Below are 21,414 nucleotides of genomic sequence, written 5' to 3' on the forward strand. Positions count from 1 at the left end.
AGTCCAGTGAAAAAGCAATACCGACCTTACTGAATATTCCGAGGGGAAGCCAGGGGTTTTATACGACACATCCCAAAGCATACAACGCCATCAACCTTCTGTCAAGAGGCCTCCTCTCCCTAGTCTTTCTTGTTGGATCACTGTGGGCTGGTCATTCTTTGCCCGTTTCTGGCTCCTCCCTTCTCCCCAAGAAACTCCCCCTCCAGTCTCTCAATGTCTTCCATTCCCTTCTTTATGTAGAACAGTTTAATTCTAAAAAGCGTTTATTTCCTAAAAGGACCCTCCAGTACCAGGATTCTCCCCACCTTTGAAGGCAGCAGAGAAGTATAAATAACAAATCATTATTTACTTGCATACGGAAATCCTTGGGTCTGTTTCAGAGTTTTCAAGTCTGTTCTGGTGATCTATCCTTTAGCCAAAGCCAAAACAGACCCCCAGAACGGCCAAAAGCCAGCAGCCCAAAGGGCGATATCTCCCGGCCCCAATACACTCGGCGCAGGCGCAGCAAGGCCACTAAGTCCCACCCAATCGAGGTATTTCCCGCCCCCAGAAACCGTGGACCGGAAGCTGCGGAGAGGAAGAGGAGCTGAGCCGGAAGCGGGCCGACGCTGCTCTTTGTGGAGAGACTGGGGCGCCTTTTGTTCCGCCCCGCTTCGTAGAAGCCAAAAGGGTGAGGGGTCAGGCCTGCGAGCTGCGGATCATGGCGCTAGCCTTGCGACTCTGGCGCTCCCTTCCTTTGGGACGTAGCGCTGCCCCGGGACCTCGGCTCCCGACGGGTGCTGCTGGCAGCAGGGAGCAGTGCGTTCTTTGGCGACTCCGCGGCGCTGAGGTACCCTCGCCGTCCTGGCTCCCGCTTTCCTCCCCAACCGGCTGGGCTCCGGCGGCCCCTTCCTTCTTCAGGCTCGGTGGCCCCGCGTCACTTTAGGGTATGTGGTGAACTGAGGAAGGAGTTCGGGGCCTGGTGTGCCTGGATCTCTCCCGGTGACCGCGACGGACAGGTGCTCTCCCTTTCGCAAGCCCAGTTCCTCTCTGAAAACTGGGGTCGGAGGAGGAGTGAGTCCCCCACCCCAGCCCCTCCCATCACTCCGGAGAATCTGCCTTATGCCTGTCTTTCCTGTGTAAACGCAAGGAGAACTGTAGGGGAGAAAGACCTTGACCTCTGTGAGATAATTTTAACTTTCGGTGACGGCCAGATACGGTAATAGCACCTGAGGCTGTCAGTCTACAGGACTTTGGGAAGTTTGCAGTGTGATCTTGAAAATTCCTACGGCGCAGAACCAGATATTTATGCACTATTTAGGTTTAAAAATTATTTTTGAGTTTCTTGTTTCATCTGCATAACGTTAAGGAAGGATGTTGGGATGTTAGATTGTCATCCCAATTTTCACATTTCTGTTAGACTGATTGGCCTAGGTTTATCTCTGAAAGGGGATTGAAGGGTGAGGGTGTGCATTGGATAAATATCATTTGAACTAGGTGCTTCATTATTTTAAATTATTTTAAATATACATTTTTGACTGCCTGCTATGTGTTCAGAGTTGTGGGGTGGGGGAGGGTTGAAAGACAGTAAGGCTTGATCTCTTTCCTTGGAAGAGCTTATAGCCAGATGGGTTGATGTTAGATGATATGAGCAGAGGAATGGGAGGAGTACTAAGTATGAAACTAGCCTCAAGTTTCCAAATCAGAGCTTTGGTGAGTTAAAAATTTCATTTTAGTGGAATGATCCACTATTATTAGATAATAATAACATTTATTGAAGGCTTACTATAACCAGGCATTGTGTTAAACATTATCTGGTTTAATTGTGTACTGAAATGTTTCCATGTACCCTATGAAATAAGAACTGTTATTTTATCCATTTTTTTAGAAGAGGAAACTGAAATAAGCTTAAATAATGTATCCAAGTCACACAGCTAGAAAGATGTATCTCCAGATACTCCGAGTATCTACAGAGCACATGAGCTGCATATGGCCATTGTGCTGAAAAACTGAAAACTAGAGAAGCAAGATAGAAAAGGACAGAACAAAATCACAGTCACGAGATACTAGAGAGATTTGTAGGTAATAAAACTGCTTTAAGCCAAAGGCAATAATGAAAATTCTTTCCTCCCTCTAAGTATATTGAATTTTTAGGGAGGTGGAACTATTTATTATTACCAGATTTCCAATTTTTCATGTGTTTTTGTAGCCTTATCATTTCTGTTTTTCTTTTTCCTAGACCTTCCTCCCTGCTTGATGTCAATAAGTTGACTTTGAGGTATTTATTCCCCAGGGGTTTGCAGAGATTGGGGGCTACTTTTGAGTAGCTCAGACTTCATTTTTCTGTCTTTTTCAATTTGTAATCTACACTACAAAACACTCATCTCTGAACGTTTATTTTTCAGCGAATTTGTACTGAGAGCTTACTATGAGCAAGACTATTCTAAGCTCTGGGGGTATAATGAACGTGAGAAACAACCCTTTTCTCACTGATCTGACAGAAGGAAAGGTAGTTACTGAGTAAATGTAATGAATGCTAAGTGTTAGGAAAAGGGAAGCAAAATTACACCTAATCTGATCTTAAAGGGAAAAGGGGAAGTGTGTAAGCAGTTAGAGATGTGATATAAAGACTTGATAAAGGGAAGATGAGGACAAAAGAATATGCCTGTAGAGAGAGTAGCATGAGGCTTTGAGGTAAGAAAAGGTGGCATTTTTGAGGAACTGAAAATATGATTGAAGCCTGGAGTGAAAGAGTAAACTGAAATAAACCAAGGCTGAAAAGTTAGGCAAGTACCAGTTTATTAGTTATCTATTATTGATAACAAATTATCACGAAGCATAATGTCTTAAAGCAACAGACGTTTATTATCTCATGGTTTCTGTTGATTAGGAATCCACATGAGGTTTATCTGGGTGCCTCTAGCTGAAGATCTCATAAGGTTGAATCAGCCTGTTCAGTTGCTAAGGGCTCCTGCCAAGGCTCAACTTGAGGGTAAAGGGAAAGTTCTGCTTCCAAGCTCATCATGTGCCTGTAGGCAGGCCTTTGTTACTCACCAGGAGGGCTTCTTCTCAGGGCTGCCTCAAGACACAGTAGCTAGATTCCCCCATGGCAGGCATGCAGTCAAAAGGAACACATGAGAGAGTGAGTATCAAAGATGGAAGCCACAGTCTTTTTATAACCTAATCTTAGAAGTAACATCTTTTCACTTCTGCATATTCTGTTTTTTACAAGGGAGTCAGTAAGTTCAGTCTACATTTAAGGGGAGGGGATTGCACAAGGGAGTGAATAGCAGAAAGCAGGGCTCATTGAGGGCCATTTTATTTTATTTATTTTTAAATTGAGAGATAATTGACATGTATTAGTTTCAGGTGTACAACATGATTCAGTATTTGTATTTGTATATATTGTGTAATGATCACCACAATAAGGCTAGTTAATATCAATCTCCACACATAGTTACAATTTTTTTCTGGTGATGAGAACTTTTAAGATTTCTTCTCTCAGCAACTTTCACATATACAATACAGTATTATTAATTATAGTCACCGTGCTGTACATTATATCCTCAAGATGTATTTATTTTATAACTGGAAGTTTGTCCACCTTCACCCATTTCACCTACCTCTTCCACACACCCCCAGCCTCTCTTCCCTTGCCTCTGGCAACCACCAAGCTCTTGTATTTGAGTTTGGATTTTTTTTTTTTAGATTCCACATATAAGTTAGATCATACTGTATTTGTCTTTTTCTCTCTCATTTATTTCACTTAGCCTAGTGCCCTCAAGGTCCATGTTGTTGCAAATGGCAAGATTTCTTTTTTTTCCAATGGTTGAATAATATTCCATTTTGTGTGTGTATCATTTTGTTGTTGTTCATTCATTGATGGACACTTAGGTTGCTTTCATGTCTTGGCCATTGCAAATAATATTGCAGTGCAACATAGGGTGCATATATTTTTTCAAGTTAGTGTTTTTGTTTCCTTTGGATAAATACCCAGAAGTGGAATCGGTGGATCATATTGACGTTCTATTTTCAATTTTTGGAAGAACCACCATACTGTTTTCCATAGTGGCTGCACCAATTTACATTCCCAACAATGGCTCACAGAGTGCCCTTTTCTCAAATCCTCTGCAGCACTGGTTATATCTTGTCTTTTTGATAATGGCCATTCTAACTGGTGTGAGATGAGATTTCATTATGGTTCTGATTTGCATTTCCCTGGTGGTTAGTGATGGTGAGTACCTTTTCATGTACCTCTTGGCTCTCTGTATGTCTTCTCTGGAAAAATGTTTCTTCAGATCCTCTACCCATTTTTTTAATTGGATGTTTGTTTTTTTGCTGTTGAGTTCTTAATATATTTTAGATACTAACCCCTTATCAGATATATGATTTGCAAATATTTTTTCCCTTTCGGTAGGGTGCCTTTTCATTTTGTTCATTGTTTCCTTTGCTGTGCAGAAACATTTCAGTTTGATGAAGTCCCACTTGTTTGTTTTTGCTTTTGTTGCCTTTGTTTTTGGTGTCAAATTCAAAGTCATTGCCAAGACCAGTGTCGTGGAGCTTACCCCTATGTTTCTGTCTAGGAGTTTTATGGTTTCAGCTCTTACAATGAAGTCTTTAATCCATTTTGAGTTAATTTTTGTGTATGGAGTATAAGGTAGTGGTCCAGTTTCATTCTTTTGCATGTGGCTGTCCAGTTTCCCCAACACCAAAAAGACTGTCCTTTCCCCATTATATATTCTTGACTCCTTTGTCAATAATTACTGACAACATAGGCGTGGGGTTATTTCTGGGCTCTCTACTCTGTTTCATTGATCTATGTGTGTGTTTTTTATGTGAATACCATACTGTTTTGATCACTATAGGTTTATAATTTAGTTTGAAATCAGGGAGCATGATGCCTCCAGCTTTGCTCTTTTTTTCTCAGGATTGCTTTGGCTATTTGGTGTCTTTTGTAATTCCATACAAATCTTAGGATTGTTCTATTTCTGTGGAAAACACCATTGGAATTTTTATAGGGATTGTACTGAACCTGAAGATTGCTTTGGGTAGTATGGACCTTTTAACAATATTAATTCCTCTAAACCATGAGCATGGAATACCTTTCCATTATGTCCTCTTCAATTTCTTTCATCAGTGTCTTATAGTTTTCAGTGTACAGGTCTTTCACCTCCTTGGTTAAATTTATTCCTAGGTGTTTTATTCTTTTTGGTGTAAATGTAAATGGGATTATTTTCTCAACTTCTATTTTTAATAGTTTGTTATTAGTATATAAAAACATTTTTTGTATATTGATTTTATGTGCTGCAACTTTACTTAATTCGTATATTATTTCTAAGAGTTTTTTTGTGGAGTCTTTAGGGTTTTCTGTGTATGCCGTCATGTCATCTGCATGTACTGATAATTTTACTTCTTTTCCAATTTGTATGCCCCACACCTTTTTTTTTTCTTGCCTAATTGCTCTGGCTAGGACTTCCAATACTATACTGAATAAAAGTGGCAAGAGAGGGTATCCTTGTCTTGTTTCTCATCTTAGAGGAGAAGCTTTCAACTTTTCACTGTTGACTGTGATGTTAGCCATGGGTTTGTCATTTATGGCCTTTATTACATTGAGGTACATTCCCTCTATACCCTCTTTGTTCAGAATTTTATCATAAATAGATACTGAATTTTGACAAATGCTTTTTCTGCATCTATTGAGTTGATCATATGATTTTTGGCATTCATTTTGTTAATATGGTGAATCAGATTGATTTGCAGATGTTGAACCATCCTTGCATGCCTAAAATAAATCCCACTTGATCTTGGCTTATGATTCTTTTAATGTATTATTGAATTTCATTTGCTAATTCTGTTGAAGATTTTTGCATATATGTTCATCAGGGATATTGGCCTGTACTTTTTTTTTCTTGTAATGTTCTTTTCTGACTTTGGTATTAGGGTAATGCTAGCCTCATAAAATGAGTTTGGAAGTTTTTCCTCTTCTATTTTTGAAAGAGTTTGAGAAGCATTGGTATTCATTCCTTAAATGTTTCATAGAATTCACCAGTGAATCCATCTAGTCCTAGGCCATTCTTTGTTGGGAGGCTTTTGATTACTGATTCAATTGCCTCAATTGGTAATTGGTCTGTTCAGATTTTCTATTTCTTCATGATACAGTCTTGGTAGGTTGTATGTTAGTAGGAATTTATCCATTTCTTCTAGTTTGTTCAATTTGTCGGTGTATAATTGTTCATAGTAGACTCTTATGGTCCTTTGTACTTCTGTGGTATTGGTTGTGCTGTCTCCTCTTTCATTTATAATTTTATTTATTTGAGTCCTCTCTTTTTTACTTGGTGAATCTAGCTAAATGTTTGTCTATTTTGTGTACCTTAAAAGAAAAAACAAAAAACAAAAAACCCGGGTCTTCATTTTATTGATCATTTTTCTTGTCTTTTTAGTCTCTATTTCATTTGTTCCCCCTCTGATTTTAGTTATTTCCTTCCTTCTGCTAATTTTGGGTTTTGTTTGTTTTTCTTTTTCTTTCTTTTTTTTTCCCCCAGCTCCTTGAGGTGTAAAATGAGTTGCTTAATTGAAATCTTTCATGTTTGTTAACATAGGCATTTATCACTATGAACTTCCCTCTTAGAACTGCTTTTGCTATATCCTACAGGTTTTGGTATGCTGTATTGCCATTTTCAGTTTTTTCAAGGTGTTTTTAAAAAAATTTCTCTTCATTTCTTCTTTGAAGCATTGGTTGTACAGTAGCATGTTGTTTAATCTTCATATATATGTGAATTTTCTTCTTGTAATTGATTTCTAGTTTCATACCATTGTGGTTAGAAAAAATGCGTGATATGATATGATTTTAATCTTCTTACATTTATTAAGACTTATTTTGTGACCTAACATTATGATCTGTCCTGGAGAATGTTTCCTGTATGCTTGTATATTCTGTTGCTTTGGGATGGCATGTTCTATATATGCCCATTAAGTCCATCTGGTTAAACATGTTGTTTGAGGCCAGTGTTTCCTTATTGATTTTCTTTCTGGATGATCCATCCATTGATGAAAGTGGGGTATTGAAGTCCCTTACTACTATTGTATTGCCATCTATTTCTGTGTTTAGGTCTGTTGATAATTGCTTTATATATTTAGGTCCTCCTATGTTGGATGCATATTTACAAACCTTATGTCGTCTTGTTGGATTTAGCCCTATATCATCATATAATGACGTTCTTTGTTTCTTATTACAGTCTTTATCTTAATGTCTGTTTTGTCTGACACAACTACCCCAACTTCCTTTTGGTTTCCATTTGCATGGAATATTTTTACCATCCCTTCATTCTTCATTTTCAGTCTTTTTGTGTCCTTAAAGCTGAATTGTTTTCGTTGTAGGCAGCATATAGTTGAGTCTGTTTTTTTCTTTCTTTTTTTTTTAATCCATTCAACCACTCTGTGTCTTTTGGTTGGAGAATTTGGTCCATTTACATTTAAAGTAATTACTGATAGGTATGGATTTACTGTTGCTATTTTGTTAATTGTTTTTTGGTTGTTTTGTAATTCTTTTGTTCCTTTCCTCTGCTTTTGCTCTCTTCCTTTGTGATTTGTTTACTTTCTGAAGTGGAATGCTTATTTCTTTCTCTTTAATGTACCTCCTATAGTTTTTTTAAAATTAATTTTCTTTTTATTTTTGGTTGTGTCGGGTCTTTGTTGCTATGCACGGGCTTTCTCTAGTTGTGGTAAGCGCGGGCTACTCTTCGTTGTGGTACACAGGCTTCTTATTGCGGTCTCTTGTTATAGAGCATGGGCGCTAGGCATGCGGGCTCCAGTAGTTGTGGCACGTGGGCTCAGTAGTTGTGGCTCGCAGGCTCTAGAGTGCAGGCTCAGTAGCTGTGGCGCACGGGCTTAGTTGCTCTGCAGCATGTGGGATCTTCCCAGACCAGGGCTTGAACCTGTGTCCCATGCATTGGCAGGCAGATTCTTAACCACTCTACCACCAGGGAAGCCCCTCCTATAGGTTTTTGCTTTGTGGTTACTGTGAGGCTTACATAAAACATCTTCGAGTTTTAACAGTCTACTTTCAGTTGATGGCAACTTAAATTTGAATACATTCTAAAGCTGTATGTTTTTACTTCTCCCCTCCCCCCCACATTTTATGTTTTTGATGTTGCAGTTTCTTTTTTATTTTGTGTGTCTGTTAACAAATTATTTTTACTACTAGCTTTATAGTCAATTAACTCACCACCTTTACAACATTAGATTTTCCCAATTTATGTATGTATTTACCTTTACTGGTGAGATTTGTACTTTCATATGTTTTCCTGTTACTAATCAGCACCCTTTCATTTCAAATTAAGGAAGTCCCTTTAAGGTTTCTTGTAAGACCATTCTAGTGATGATAAACTTCTTTAGGTTTTGCTTGTCTGGAAAACTGTTAATCTCTCCTTCAATTCTGAAGGACAACTTTACCAGGTAGAGTGTTCTTAGTTGGCAGTTTTTCCTTTCAGGACTTTAAATATATTGTGCCCAATTCCTTTCAGTTTCTGCTGATATATCTGCTGATAAGTCTTGTGGTGGGAGGGAAATCCCTTGTATGTAACACGTTGCTTTTCTCTTGCTGCTTTTAAGGTTCCCTTCTTGTCTTGACTCTTTAATTTTCATGTGTCTTGGTGTGGGTCTCTTTGGGTTCATCTTTTTTTGAATTCTCTGAGCTTCCTGGATCTGGATGTCTGTTTTCTTCCCTGGATTAGGGAAGTTTTCAGCCACTGTTTCTTAAAATAAGTTTTCTACCCCTTTCTCTTCTCCTTCTGGGATACCTGTAATACAAATATTGGTTTGTTTGATGTTGTCCCTTAAGTCCCTTAAGCTATCTTCAGTCTTTATTCTTTTTTTTATGCATTGGCAGGCAGATTCTTAACCACTCTACCACCAGGGAAGCCCCTCCTATAGGTTTTTGCTTTGTGGTTACTGTGAGGCTTACATAAAACATCTTCGAGTTTTAACAGTCTACTTTCAGTTGATGGCAACTTAAATTTGAATACATTCTAAAGCTGTATGTTTTTACTTCTCCCCTCCCCCCCACATTTTATGTTTTTGATGTTGCAGTTTCTTTTTTATTTTGTGTGTCTGTTAACAAATTATTTTTACTACTAGCTTTATAGTCAATTAACTCACCACCTTTACAACATTAGATTTTCCCAATTTATGTATGTATTTACCTTTACTGGTGAGATTTGTACTTTCATATGTTTTCCTGTTACTAATCAGCACCCTTTCATTTCAAATTAAGGAAGTCCCTTTAAGGTTTCTTGTAAGACCATTCTAGTGATGATAAACTTCTTTAGGTTTTGCTTGTCTGGAAAACTGTTAATCTCTCCTTCAATTCTGAAGGACAACTTTACCAGGTAGAGTGTTCTTAGTTGGCAGTTTTTCCTTTCAGGACTTTAAATATATTGTGCCCAATTCCTTTCAGTTTCTGCTGATATATCTGCTGATAAGTCTTGTGGTGGGAGGGAAATCCCTTGTATGTAACACGTTGCTTTTCTCTTGCTGCTTTTAAGGTTCCCTTCTTGTCTTGACTCTTTAATTTTCATGTGTCTTGGTGTGGGTCTCTTTGGGTTCATCTTTTTTTGAATTCTCTGAGCTTCCTGGATCTGGATGTCTGTTTTCTTCCCTGGATTAGGGAAGTTTTCAGCCACTGTTTCTTAAAATAAGTTTTCTACCCCTTTCTCTTCTCCTTCTGGGATACCTGTAATACAAATATTGGTTTGTTTGATGTTGTCCCTTAAGTCCCTTAAGCTATCTTCAGTCTTTATTCTTTTTTTTTTCCTTTGTGCTGCTCTCTCTGATTGGATGAGTTCCATGAATGGGAACTCATTCCATGAATGGGGGGGGTGGCCTGGAGCATTGTTGAGCAACAGAAGAATGTTGAATAGGACATCCTTCTCCAAGCAATATTTCTCTACCTCTGGGATAAAGTGGTGGTAAACCAATCCTGGAAAATGGCCTGTGCAACCTGGACTTTGGAGTTACTCTTCCATACAACAAGAAGAGAGCCCTTGGCTATATTTTTAAGGGGTCTTGGGTTCTCTGAATGATAAACTAAGAGAGGCTTCAGCTTCATATCGCTGGAAGCATTGCCACCAGACAACAGAGTTAGCCTGTCCTTTGTTGCTTTACAATCTGGCATCAACTTTTCCTCCTTACTGATGTAATTTCGGTCTGGCATCCTCTTCCAGTACAGTCCTGTCTCATCCACATTAAAAACCTGCTTGGGTAAATATGTACCTTCATCAGTAATTTCTCAAAGCATTTCAGGAAATTCCTGGGCAGCTACCGTATCTGCACCCTCTGCCTTGCCACTTACTTTTATGTTGTGAAAGTTGGCTCTAGACTTGAACCGATGAAATCAGCCATGGCTGGCATTAAAAGATGTGCCCTCTGGTTCTTTGCCATGTTTCTTCTTCAAGTCTTCATAAATGCTTTTACATTTCTTTTGAATAAGCATTAAGCTTAATGAGATTCAGCGCTGATGCTGATCTTGCGTCCACACACTGAGAAGTTTCTCCATCTCCTCCATCACTTTTCCACGCTTCTTCAATATTATCGTTGACATAATTGGCACAGTGGACTTCATATGTTCTACGATCTTGTCCTTGTTCTTTAGAATTGTGCCAATGGTTGAACCATTCGGGTTATAAGAATGAGTGATGTCTACAATTTTTTTGCCTTGCTCCACTCTCTCAATTATTTTCACTTTTGTTTCCATTGTTATCGCTTGGCGCTTCTTAGCAGTACCAGCTGCATCACTGCTGCTTTTACACTTGCTTCTGGACATCCTGGGCTTGAAATAAAGATCCTGTATTGTGTACAGTACTGTATAGTAAAGTACACAAAAGCACAACCACTTGTAGAGGATGCCCACACATGACAATGTACGCCAGACATGTGAACTAACTTACATGATTGGACATGAGAACGTGATGTTCAAATCTTTGAAAGTTCTCAACTTGAATGTTCGTATGTAGGGAACTTAGTGTACTGTGCCCTGTGGGGGTGGGGAGTTAACCACTTTAGTACTGTTTTTCTGTTTCTTACAGTTATGTGAAACTCATGAACATAAGCCTCATTGGCCACCAGAGTCAAGTGAACAGGGGGTGTCCCCTGGTGGCAGCTGCAAAAACCGGAGCACCAAAAGTATGCACAAACGCTTTTGGGGGAGATACTGGTTACCTGGAGCATGGCAAAGCAAGAGTGCTTTGATAGTGCCCACCCTCTGAGATCTCTGGAAATGATTACTGTGTGTTAAATTAGATACCTGCTCCTCTGGCTGAAGATAAGATAAGCAAATAAGTGTCTTTCACAGAAAGTCTGGGTGCTTTTCAGTTGACTGTCTCTGTGCTGGGCTCTAGGATGGGTGAGTTTGCGTAAGTGCTTAACGAATTGTTTCTTAGTTTGCTATAGCCTTGTGGGTCTCATGGACACAAGCTCCATTGGCTTTCTAAGTTAGATGTTTTGGGGTTCACCTCTCAGGTACAAGTCTTTAAAGTTGGGGTGCCCAGTGTGAGGTTCAAACCCTTTGCTCCTCCTCAGGGAGAAGCTCAGGGTTGTGAGTTTGCTCCCAATTCTGGGTCTCCACACCAAAGGTGTGGTTTACGGGAAAATTTTATCTCAGCCTCTCCTACCTGTTTTGATGTAGTTTTTTCCTCCTTTGTCTGATGTGGAGGAGTCACTCAGCTAGTTTGGGGGTTTCTTTCAGAGAAAATTGTTCTATATTAAGCTGTAGATTTGGTGTGTCTGTGGGAGGAGGTGTGTTTAGCTTCCTCCTATGTTGTCATTTTGAACCAGCACCCATTGGGACCATTTTAGAGGCTGCCTACCACAACTAGACTCTGAAAACCTTGTAGACCACGTTAAATATTTTTTATTTTATTCTAAAGGTTATAGGAAATCATGAAAGAATTTTAAACAGAGAATTCATAAGATCAGATTTGAGTTAAAAAACAACTTTTTCTAGTGTCAAGAATAGATAGGCTAGAGTGGATGCTGGAAATCAAATAAAAGATCATCGCTATAGGACAGGTGAGATAATGTGGTGGTTTGAACTTTAGTGGTAGCCATGGAAATGGAAATAAAAGGATATTAATGATGTAAACTAAGTGGACCTGAAAGATAGCTTTGATGTGGAAGTTCAAAGGAAGAAGTCAAGGATGATTCTCAGTTTTCTGGCTACTCTAGCAGTGTGGATGGTGGTACTATTTCCTGGGATAGGACCAAAGAAAACAATTTGGAGGGATAAAGGAGGTGCTGAGTTATCTTTTGGGGTAATTAAGGTGAATATGATGAGATAGCCAAGTTAAAATGTGGAATAGACAGTAGTTTGATAGGTCTGATTTTTACCTTCTGATGCCTGGGCTGGAGATTGAGATTCAGAGACTTTAGCATATGGTTGTAAATGATGCCATGGTAGAAGTTGAAAGTACAGTTGACCCCTGAACAATGCAGGGGTTAAGGGTGCTGGCCCCCCAAGCAGTCGAAAATCTGCTTATAACTTTACAGTCCTCTGTATCTGTGGGTTCAACTGTTTAGTACTGTAGTACATATTTATTGAAGAATATCCACATATAAGTGGACCCGCACAGCTTAAACCTGTGTTGTTGGAGGGTCAAATGTATTTAATAGTAAGATGAGAAGAAGGCCTATCACAGAGGAATTGCAACATTTAAGAGGAGGAGGAGCTGGCAAGAAGTTAGTAGAAAAACCAGGAGATGGTGGTGATACATTCCTTTCCATCTAGTGATGAGTTTGTATATTTGAATTCCTTCTAGCTTGAAATCATTATAATCAGTGTTGAAGAAAAGGCATATCTAAGAGAGAGCTTGCTTCTTTTGTTCAACAAATTTTTTTTTCAACAAATATTTTTTCAGAATTCATTGTATGGAAGGCATTGTGCTGAGTAATGGCTAACGTACAAGGTGAATACCATGAAGGGGAAAACTGAGTGAAGTGGGTTTGAGGGAAACAATAGCTGTTTTGGCTGATACTTGAGATGCCTTTTATACTTCACGTGGAGGTAAATGTTTGGGCAGCTGGATATATGATTCTGAAGTTAAGTGGAGACCTCTGGGCTTTTTAAAATTTGCATGTTTTTGGCATGTTGATGGCATTTAAAGCCATGAAACTAAATGAGATGACCAAAATGATATGTATAGAGAAACGAAGGTCTGGGATTAAACCCAGGACACACCTGGGCAGTGAAGTTTTGGAGATGAAGAACCAACAAAAGAGAAGGAGCAGTTATTGAAATAGGAGTAAATTCAAGAGAGTAGTATTACAAAAGCTAAGCGAAGAGTGCTTCAAGAGTGAGAGAACATAGCAAGCAAGTACTGAGGAAAGGGATTGGATGAATTATAAAAAGACGAGGAAATTTGGGGGATTGATGGATATGTTCATTATCTTGATTGTGGTGATAGTTTTATGGGTTTACATATATCTTAACACATGGTACACATTATGAATATGCAGTTTATTTTATGTCACATATCTCAATAAAGCGATATTTAAAAAATTTCTTACATTAACCATCCATTTATGATTTTATTTTTAAAAGGAGGGAGTGAACAGCTGTCAATTGCTGTTGATAGATCAAGTAAGATGAGAGTTTACTAAGAAGTAGCATCCTTGGTTGCCTTAACTAGAATACCATCAGTGGAGTTGTGGGGATAAAAGTGATTTGTGTGAGTTCAAGAGAAAATGGGAAGAGAGGAAGTGGAGACAGAGCTCTAGAAAACTTTTTGAAAGAGTTTTGCTGAAAAGAGAATTTGGAAAATGAGACTGAAGGGAGATGTGAAGTCAAAAGGAAGCTTTTTGTTTTGTTTTTGTTTGTTTGTTTGTTTTGCGGTTTGCAGGCCTCTCACTGTTGTGGCCTCTCCTGTTGTGGAGCACAGGCTCTGGACGCGCAGGGTCAGCGCCCATGGCTCATGGGCCCAGCCGCTCCGCGGCATGTGGGATCTTTCCAGACCGCGGCACGAACCCGTGTCCCCTGCATCAGCAGGCGGACTCTCAACCACTGTGCCACCAGGGAAGCCCTGTTTTCTTTTTAAGAAGGAAAAAATTACAGCTTACAAAGATAGTATAGCTTGTTTTTATTCAGATGGGAATAAATTGACAGAAAGGAAAAAATTGATGCTATGTGAAAAAAAGGGAAGAATTGCTGCAGTGATATCCATATACTCCTTTGCCATTGGTCTTGAGAATTCTGGCCATAATTATGAAAATTAATTTCTAAATCTGTTTTGATATGCTCTTTATTTTATTCATGGTTTATTTTAAAACTGGGTTTCATAGATCACTTTTGAAGATAGCTTTATTTAAAGCCATGTATATTTTTTATGTGTAGTGACCATATTTGATATCTTTCATCTTGTCTGTTCTTAAGGTTGATATTAATTATATTGGTGTCTCTTATTTTATTTCAAGAAATTATAATATCCATGCTTCCTCAAATAAAATGTAGATATTCCAGTCCAGCACTTAATCAGCATAACTGTGATTGTTACATAAGCTACCACTATCAGCTGTTGTTAAGAATCTTTTCTTAGCAGGATATGCTCTCCCTATAAAGTAATTATGTGAAATAGTTTCACTGAAGAATTTGACAAAGTAAATTTTGAGCTTCCAATACTCTTAGGATTGATTGTCTTGCGGGGTAGGAGAAAATTGATGTAATCTTTGCTTGGGATAGCAGTTTCTTCAAATTTTCTAAGTTTGTTAACCCTGACCATATTTCTTTCCATAGGTGATGGGAAACCCAGGAGCTTTCAAAAGAAGTCTTTTATTCTCTGCCTTGTCTTATTTGGGTTTTGAAACTTATCAAGTCATTTCCCAGGCTGCTGCTGTTCATGCCGCAGCGAAAGGTAAGCCTAAGGTAAACATCAGGAACACTTAGAGTTGTTTGTGTTTGTTATATTTTGTTAATAACTTATTATTATTATTATTATTTTTGTGGTACGCGGGCCTCTCACTGCTGTGGCCTCTCCCGTTGCGGAGCACAGGCTCCGGACGCGCGCATGTGGGATCCTCCCAGACCGGGGCACGAACCCGTGTCCCCACCATCGGCAGGCGGACTCTCAACCACTACGCCACCAGGGAAGCCCTATAACTTATTATTTTTGAATAGATAATGCAACTAACATGTTAGAGGCTAGATTATTTTCTGCTTTTCTCTACTTGTCTCTACTTGTCTATATGTCTCTATTGTGGACAGACATATATATATATATGTATATATATATATATATATGTATGTATGTATGTATATATACATACGTGTATGTATATATATCAGACTGACAACTAGAGAAAAGCAGAAAATAATCTAGCCTCTAATATGTTAGTTGCATTATCTATTCAAATATATAAAATGTCTCCTAGCAGCTAGAGCTCCTTCAGTGAGAAATACTCAATACTTTATAGTTTTATAGGACCCTTGGGCTAAGAATGTTTTTTACATTTTTAAAGGGTGGAGGGGTTGTGGGGCTGGGGGGGAAGAATATACCACAGAGACCATATCTGGCCCACAAAGAATATTTGCTCTTAAAATATTTACTCTCTGGATCTTTATAGAAAAAGTTGGCCAACCTCTATTTTTTAAATATTTATTTATTATATATTTATTTGGCTGTGCCTACTTTTTAATGATACAGTGATTCTTTTGTTTCCTTAATGCCGAGGTGTTAATTCTTCTTGATGTAGTTAAGAAAAGTTCAATTACTTTGAGATAAAAACATTTTATTTATAAACAGAATGCAATTTGGTACTAAATATCAAGTGACTGGCTGAAAAATAGAAAAATTCCATCAAATTTTTTATTTTTTAATTTAGAAAACTATAGATATATAAACATAAAATAAGACTTGCCATATTTTAAAAACTAAATATAGTTAAACCAGTTGTGTATGTAGACAGAGCCAAAATTCAGTCTATTAGAGAAAAACTTTTGTTTTTTTTGCGGTACGCGGGCCTCTCACTGTTGTGGCCTCTCCCAATGCAGAGCACAGGCTCCGGACGTGCAGGGTCAGCAGCCATGGCTCACAGGCCCAACCACTCCGTGGCATGTGGGATCTTCCCGGACCGGGGCACGAACCCGTGTCCCCTGCGTCGGCAGGTGGACTCTTAACCACTGCGCCACCAGGGAAGCCCCAAGAAAAACGTTTAATTTATGAGTTAATAAGCCTTTTTGTTTTTCACAGTCCTCACTTTTTAACTATCAAGAAGGTACTTGGGAAAGAAGAGACTTGATTTTGAATAGATGTTCTTACTAAAGTTCTAGTAGATGAAGAATTTGCGATTAGTTAAAGAGTACTAGTTATTTGTTGATTTCATTTGCCCATGACTATTCTTATATTTTTAAAAAAGCAGATGCTTGAATTGCTATGTTTTTGTTTTATCTTTTCTTTCGTTTAATGTATCATTTATTTTCATGAAAGACAAAGTAGAGGACTTGGTTTTATCACTGGCTCAATGACATATTTTGGCAAATACTTAAAACTCAGCTTTTTAAAGCTCCCTAGACTTTTCATCATAACTTTAACTCTCACAGCAACCTTGTAAAGTAGTTAGGAGAAGCCATATTTTCACATTACAATATTAATTTTTTTAAAGCATCCTTGAGAGACGTGCCCAGTGGTTGCACTTTTAAGATTTTTCTGTGTGTGTGCGCCATTATATTAATTTTTGAAAAGAAGCTCAAAAAGTTAAACTTCTTCAAAGTACCAGAGCAGATACCTTACCTATTTCTTTCCATGTCTATCACACTTAGTTTCAGTGAGCTTTAGCACCATTACAGAAATGAGTGCAAAGTTTTAGGGCTTCCCTAGGGAACAAAATATGGCACTTTGAAAGGCAAAGTCAAAATTATTTATAGCCTTAATGATCATAGTTGGTTTTTTCAGAAGTGTCCTAATGACAGAAAATTACTGCACATTTGGTAAGGTGCTAGGCCCCTGTGAGGCCTGCATGATCTGGGCTGTGGCCTTGCGCAGACACAGTAGTAGATGGTAAGGGGGAGTGTCAAACCGTCAACTGTTTCCTGACTTTGTACTTCAAGGTACTTTGATGTGGCTTTCCTCCATTTTCTTCCTCCACCTCTTGAGTGAATGGTCATGAACTGGGCTACAGGAGTCCTGTGGATCACCAAGTGGGTAGGCCCCCTTGCCCAGAGATTGCTCTGTGTCCCAGCCAGACTCACACATCCTGCTGAGCAATGGCTGACCCTTCACTCCCGTTTCCAAGATGGCTACTCTCATGTGAACTTATTAAGAATTTCACTTCAAAGGAAACCGTTCATCACAATAAGATCTCCATTATAGGAGCTGGATTGGTTGTCATGGCCTGTGCTAATAGCATCTTATTAAAAGGCTTGAGTGATGAATTTGCCTTTGTGGATGTTGATGAAGGCAAACTGAAGGGTGAGACAGTGGCTCTTCAACATGGCAGCCCTTTCATGAAAATGCCAAATATTGTTTCCAGCAAAGATTACCTTGTCACTGCAAACTCCAACCTAGTGATTATCACAGCAGGTGCATACCCAAGAAAAAGAGAAACACACTTTGATGTAGTCAAGTAAAATGTGCCCATCTTTAAATTAATGATTTCTTGTATTACCCAGTGTAGTCCTGGCTGCAAACTGATATTTGCTTCCAATCCAGTGGATATCTTAATTACGTAGCTTGGAAGTTGAGTGCCTTTCCCAAAAACCATGTTACTGGAACAACATGGTTTTTGGGAAGTGGCTGTAATCTGAAGTCTACCCATATCCATTTCTTCATTGGGCAAAGGCTTGCTATCCACTGTGAAAGCTGTTATAGATGGATCTATAACCATTGGTAAACATGGAAATTTAAGTGTACCTGTGTGGAGTGGAGTTAACATTGCCGTGTCCCTCTGAAGGATCTAAACTCAGATATAGGAATAAAGATCCTGAACAGTGGGAAAATGTCCACAAAATGTGATTACCTATGGCTATGAAATGGTTAAAAGGAAAGTTTATATTAATTGGGCCATTGGCCTAACTTTAGCTGATTTAACAGAAAGCATTTTTAAGTCTCAGGAGAGTTTCCACCGTAAGTAAGGACCTCTATGGAATAAATGAAGTGTTCCTTAGTGTTCCTTATATTCTGGGAGAGAATGGTATTGCACACCTTACAAAGATAAAGCTGACCCCTGAAGAGGAGGCCCGTTTGAAAAAGAGTGCAGAAAAACTTTGGGAAATTCAGAAGGAGCTCATGCTTTAAAGTTGTTAAAGCTACCATTCTGAAGTTATTGAAGAGATAGTAGTTATAGGATTGTATAACAAACTTGAATAAACCTGAATTCGTAAAAGTTGGAAAAAGGAAATGGGGTATAGTGACTCCCCTGTTTATTTAGCCCTCCAGCTTTTTATTTAGCATCCAGATGCTGGATGATACTTACATTTTTTTGTTTTTACTCTTCCTATTCCTAAGTAAGTGTATCTGACTTCGTTTCCATTGATATACCAGCTGTGACTTTCTTCTTCTGCTTCCTGCTTTAGCTTTTAAGGACTCTTGTGATTATACTGGACCTACCTGGCTAAGAAAATTTACTATTTTAAGGTTAGCTAATTAGCAACCTTAATTCCATCTACAAGCTTAATTCCCCTTTGCCCTAGTAACCTGTACATTTTCACAGGTCCAGGGGTTGAGATATGGACTTGTCTGGGGCCATTATTTTGCCTACCACAAATATCGACTAAGAATGCTGAGACTATTTACTTCCTACTATTTACTCTTTAAGAATCTTTGGCTTTTTATAACCCAAATATGGAAAATCAGCCACTGATAAAAATATAGAATAGAATGAAAGCAAACTTAAGAAAATTAACCGGCCATGAGAATATTACTAAACTATAGCACCTAACCAGACTGAAGTAGGATTATAGAGGAAAAAAATCTTTATTTTAGGGTTTCTTTGCTGTTGTCATTTAATTTTTCTTAAATTAGTGTAATTACATGATGATTTTAACTTAAAAAATACTTCAGTTTACGTAGTAGTGTCATATGAGGTTATTTTTGCTGGTCTAGATTTTAATTTTTCATAAACTTAAAAAAATTTTAGTGCACATGTAACATAATATTGTACACCAACTATACTTCAATGAAAAAAAAATTTTAGCCTCATACACTATGATTAAAGCATACTAAAATAATGTAACTTTACTGAACATATTGGAATGTTGGCTTATACATAAGACTAAGTAATACAGCACCCTTATAGAAGACAAAATTAAATGTGTATGTTCATTAGTAGTAATTGGAATATCTGAAATTCAGACTAACTGGGTTTTTTAGTAACTAGTCAACTTTTTTATAGCATTACACTCTATAAGTTTTATGGTTTTTGTTGTAATATCTAAACTCATTAATGAGTTGGTTGGAGCATAGTGCCTCTGATTTAAGTTTCAGATCCTCTGTGTAGTTAACTTCGTCTAAATTTTTTGATGACAGATTTGACTCTTTTTCCATAATAATGTCTGTATAAGTTAGAGCATAAAAAGAATCTAGTAAACCAGTGTGTTGCATTCCACTCAAATTAATAATTTTTCATGCTGTAAGTGGATATCATATCATTTTCTGCAGTGGATTTTTACTTCACAGAGGCAACAATAACAAAGGCTTTGTGTGGAGGGTAAGGGTTCTGTAAATTCCTCACAGAAAATTACTTTTTTCATTTTTTAAAATGTGTCATATTAAATTAGTACCAGAATAAGTTTTCTAATTTTTTATTTTCCAAGGTTTTAATAAATCACTTATTATGTGTGATAGCTTCATACTTATTTCTACTATACTTACATCTCAATTGTTCATAATTTCTGATCTTTCTTTATAGGTGATTTCTGTATCTAATTTCTTTTGCTTCTATATAAAAGTGTTCATGTTTCTTAGGATTATTGCCATCTGGCTTGGGAAGACCTACTTTATTGAGCCTTTTTCTTTTATAGTCTTCAGAGTTGAAGAAATCCTTGAACAAGCAGACTACCTATATGAAAGTGGAGAAACAGAAGAACTTTACCAGTTGCTATCCCAGTACAAGGAAAGGTGGGCTATGTATGATAGGCCTGGGTTTGCAGTTTCCTGAAATTTTTTGTTATTTAACAATTAAAATATTCTTGGTGCTTGGAATTTTTATAGTTTTTAAAAGTTTTTACTTCAAAATAATACTTCTTAGAGTTGAATTTATAGTATGATTTTTTTCTTAACGTTAAGTGACTCAAAACTGCTACATATATCTCATTGATTCAGAAAAGGTGGTTCTGCCTATTCTAGTTGAATGTTGAAATTTTTTTCATTTTGTTATTTTGCTTTGAATACAAGGTAGTCATTGAATAGATGTTTATCTTACCTATATTGTATATTTCTCATTTCTTCTAAATTAATTTCATATTGGTTTAAGATTTGAATGAGCTAGGATGATTTTTTGTCACCATTGAATGATATCTGTGTTATCACTGTGAAGCACAGTCTCATAGAGGAACTAAAAATACCTCCTTTTTGTATTTTTAGTATTAGCTTACATGCTTAGTCTGATGTATTAATGTGCCCTCATTTTTGGGGGAAGGATGGAGAAGGAGGGAGACTCAGCCCAATAAAATAAGTCAAATCAGGCTAGATGGCATTTCCAGATCACTGATTTACCTCATCTCCTGAACTAAAAATATTGAGTCATTTTCAACTACCTTTCTTAGATTCCCCAAACCAGTTTTCCCCCCAAGACCCATCAATTTTACTTCCTAAATATCTATAGGATCCAACTTTCCTTCTCCATTGTCCCCTGAGTAACTTGAGGTGGTTGGCTTGGCATTTTATAGTCATTTTATTAATTACTTGAAAAGTAAGCTACAAGGTAGTTATTACATATTCATTGAATTATAGATATACTATTGCTACCTTTAGTTTCATTCAACTTTATGTGAATAGTATTTTTGTTAAGAAATGTATAATGTAGTAGGCTTAAAGACAAACATTTAATAAAAAGGAATTTAAGGTTAGTTTTTAAAGAAATATTCCTAACTTTTAATCTTGGTTTCTGTTTTATTAGCCATTTCAAGTCTTATATAACTATATTTAAATGGCAGTTTTTCAAGGAGTCCAAAGCTGTAAATATTTCATGCATCATGGCATGGATGATACATTCAAAGTTAAGATTTATTTTGAGATTACATTATATTTATTCATTCATTCACAGATATTTATCATATATTTTCTGTGTGCCAGGTACTGTGTTTGGAGCTATGGATACAGCATTTTGTTTTATAGAGCATGATCTTGTCTATAAATTTATGTATTTTATAGTACTGTCTGAACCAGTTAGTGAGCTGTCTGAAGCACAGTGCCACTGAAGTCAAGCTTCAAGTTATATGTTGAATTTTGTAGGGAA

The 21,414-nt window shown here is 37.6% G+C and overlaps 2 protein-coding genes across 4 annotated transcripts in view; both read left to right on the forward strand.

The window, feature by feature from the left end:
* The first annotated feature begins 700 nt into the window (after nucleotides 1–700).
* RMDN1 (regulator of microtubule dynamics 1) overlaps nucleotides 701–21,414 on the forward strand; it is a 37,178-nt gene continuing 16,464 nt past the window's right edge. For all 3 annotated transcript variants that reach the window (XM_007461721.1, XM_007461722.1, XM_007461723.1), the window contains exons 1-3: nucleotides 701–829; nucleotides 14,759–14,876; nucleotides 19,988–20,075. In XM_007461721.1, coding sequence (XP_007461783.1) covers nucleotides 701–829; nucleotides 14,759–14,876; nucleotides 19,988–20,075 — 335 coding nt within the window. The remainder of the gene's footprint in view (nucleotides 830–14,758; nucleotides 14,877–19,987; nucleotides 20,076–21,414) is intronic.
* On the forward strand, nucleotides 17,225–18,254 carry LOC103080418 (L-lactate dehydrogenase A-like 6B). The gene is given in 7 exon segments (XM_082931233.1): nucleotides 17,225–17,508; nucleotides 17,682–17,835; nucleotides 17,837–17,894; nucleotides 17,897–17,929; nucleotides 17,932–17,964; nucleotides 17,967–18,063; nucleotides 18,065–18,254. Coding segments are annotated over 7 exon segments (849 nt in total).

The sequence above is a fragment of the Lipotes vexillifer genome, unplaced genomic scaffold (assembly GCF_000442215.2).
Source record: "Lipotes vexillifer unplaced genomic scaffold, Lipotes_vexillifer_v1.1 scaffold163, whole genome shotgun sequence".
Taxonomy (NCBI): Eukaryota; Metazoa; Chordata; class Mammalia; order Artiodactyla; family Lipotidae; genus Lipotes; species Lipotes vexillifer.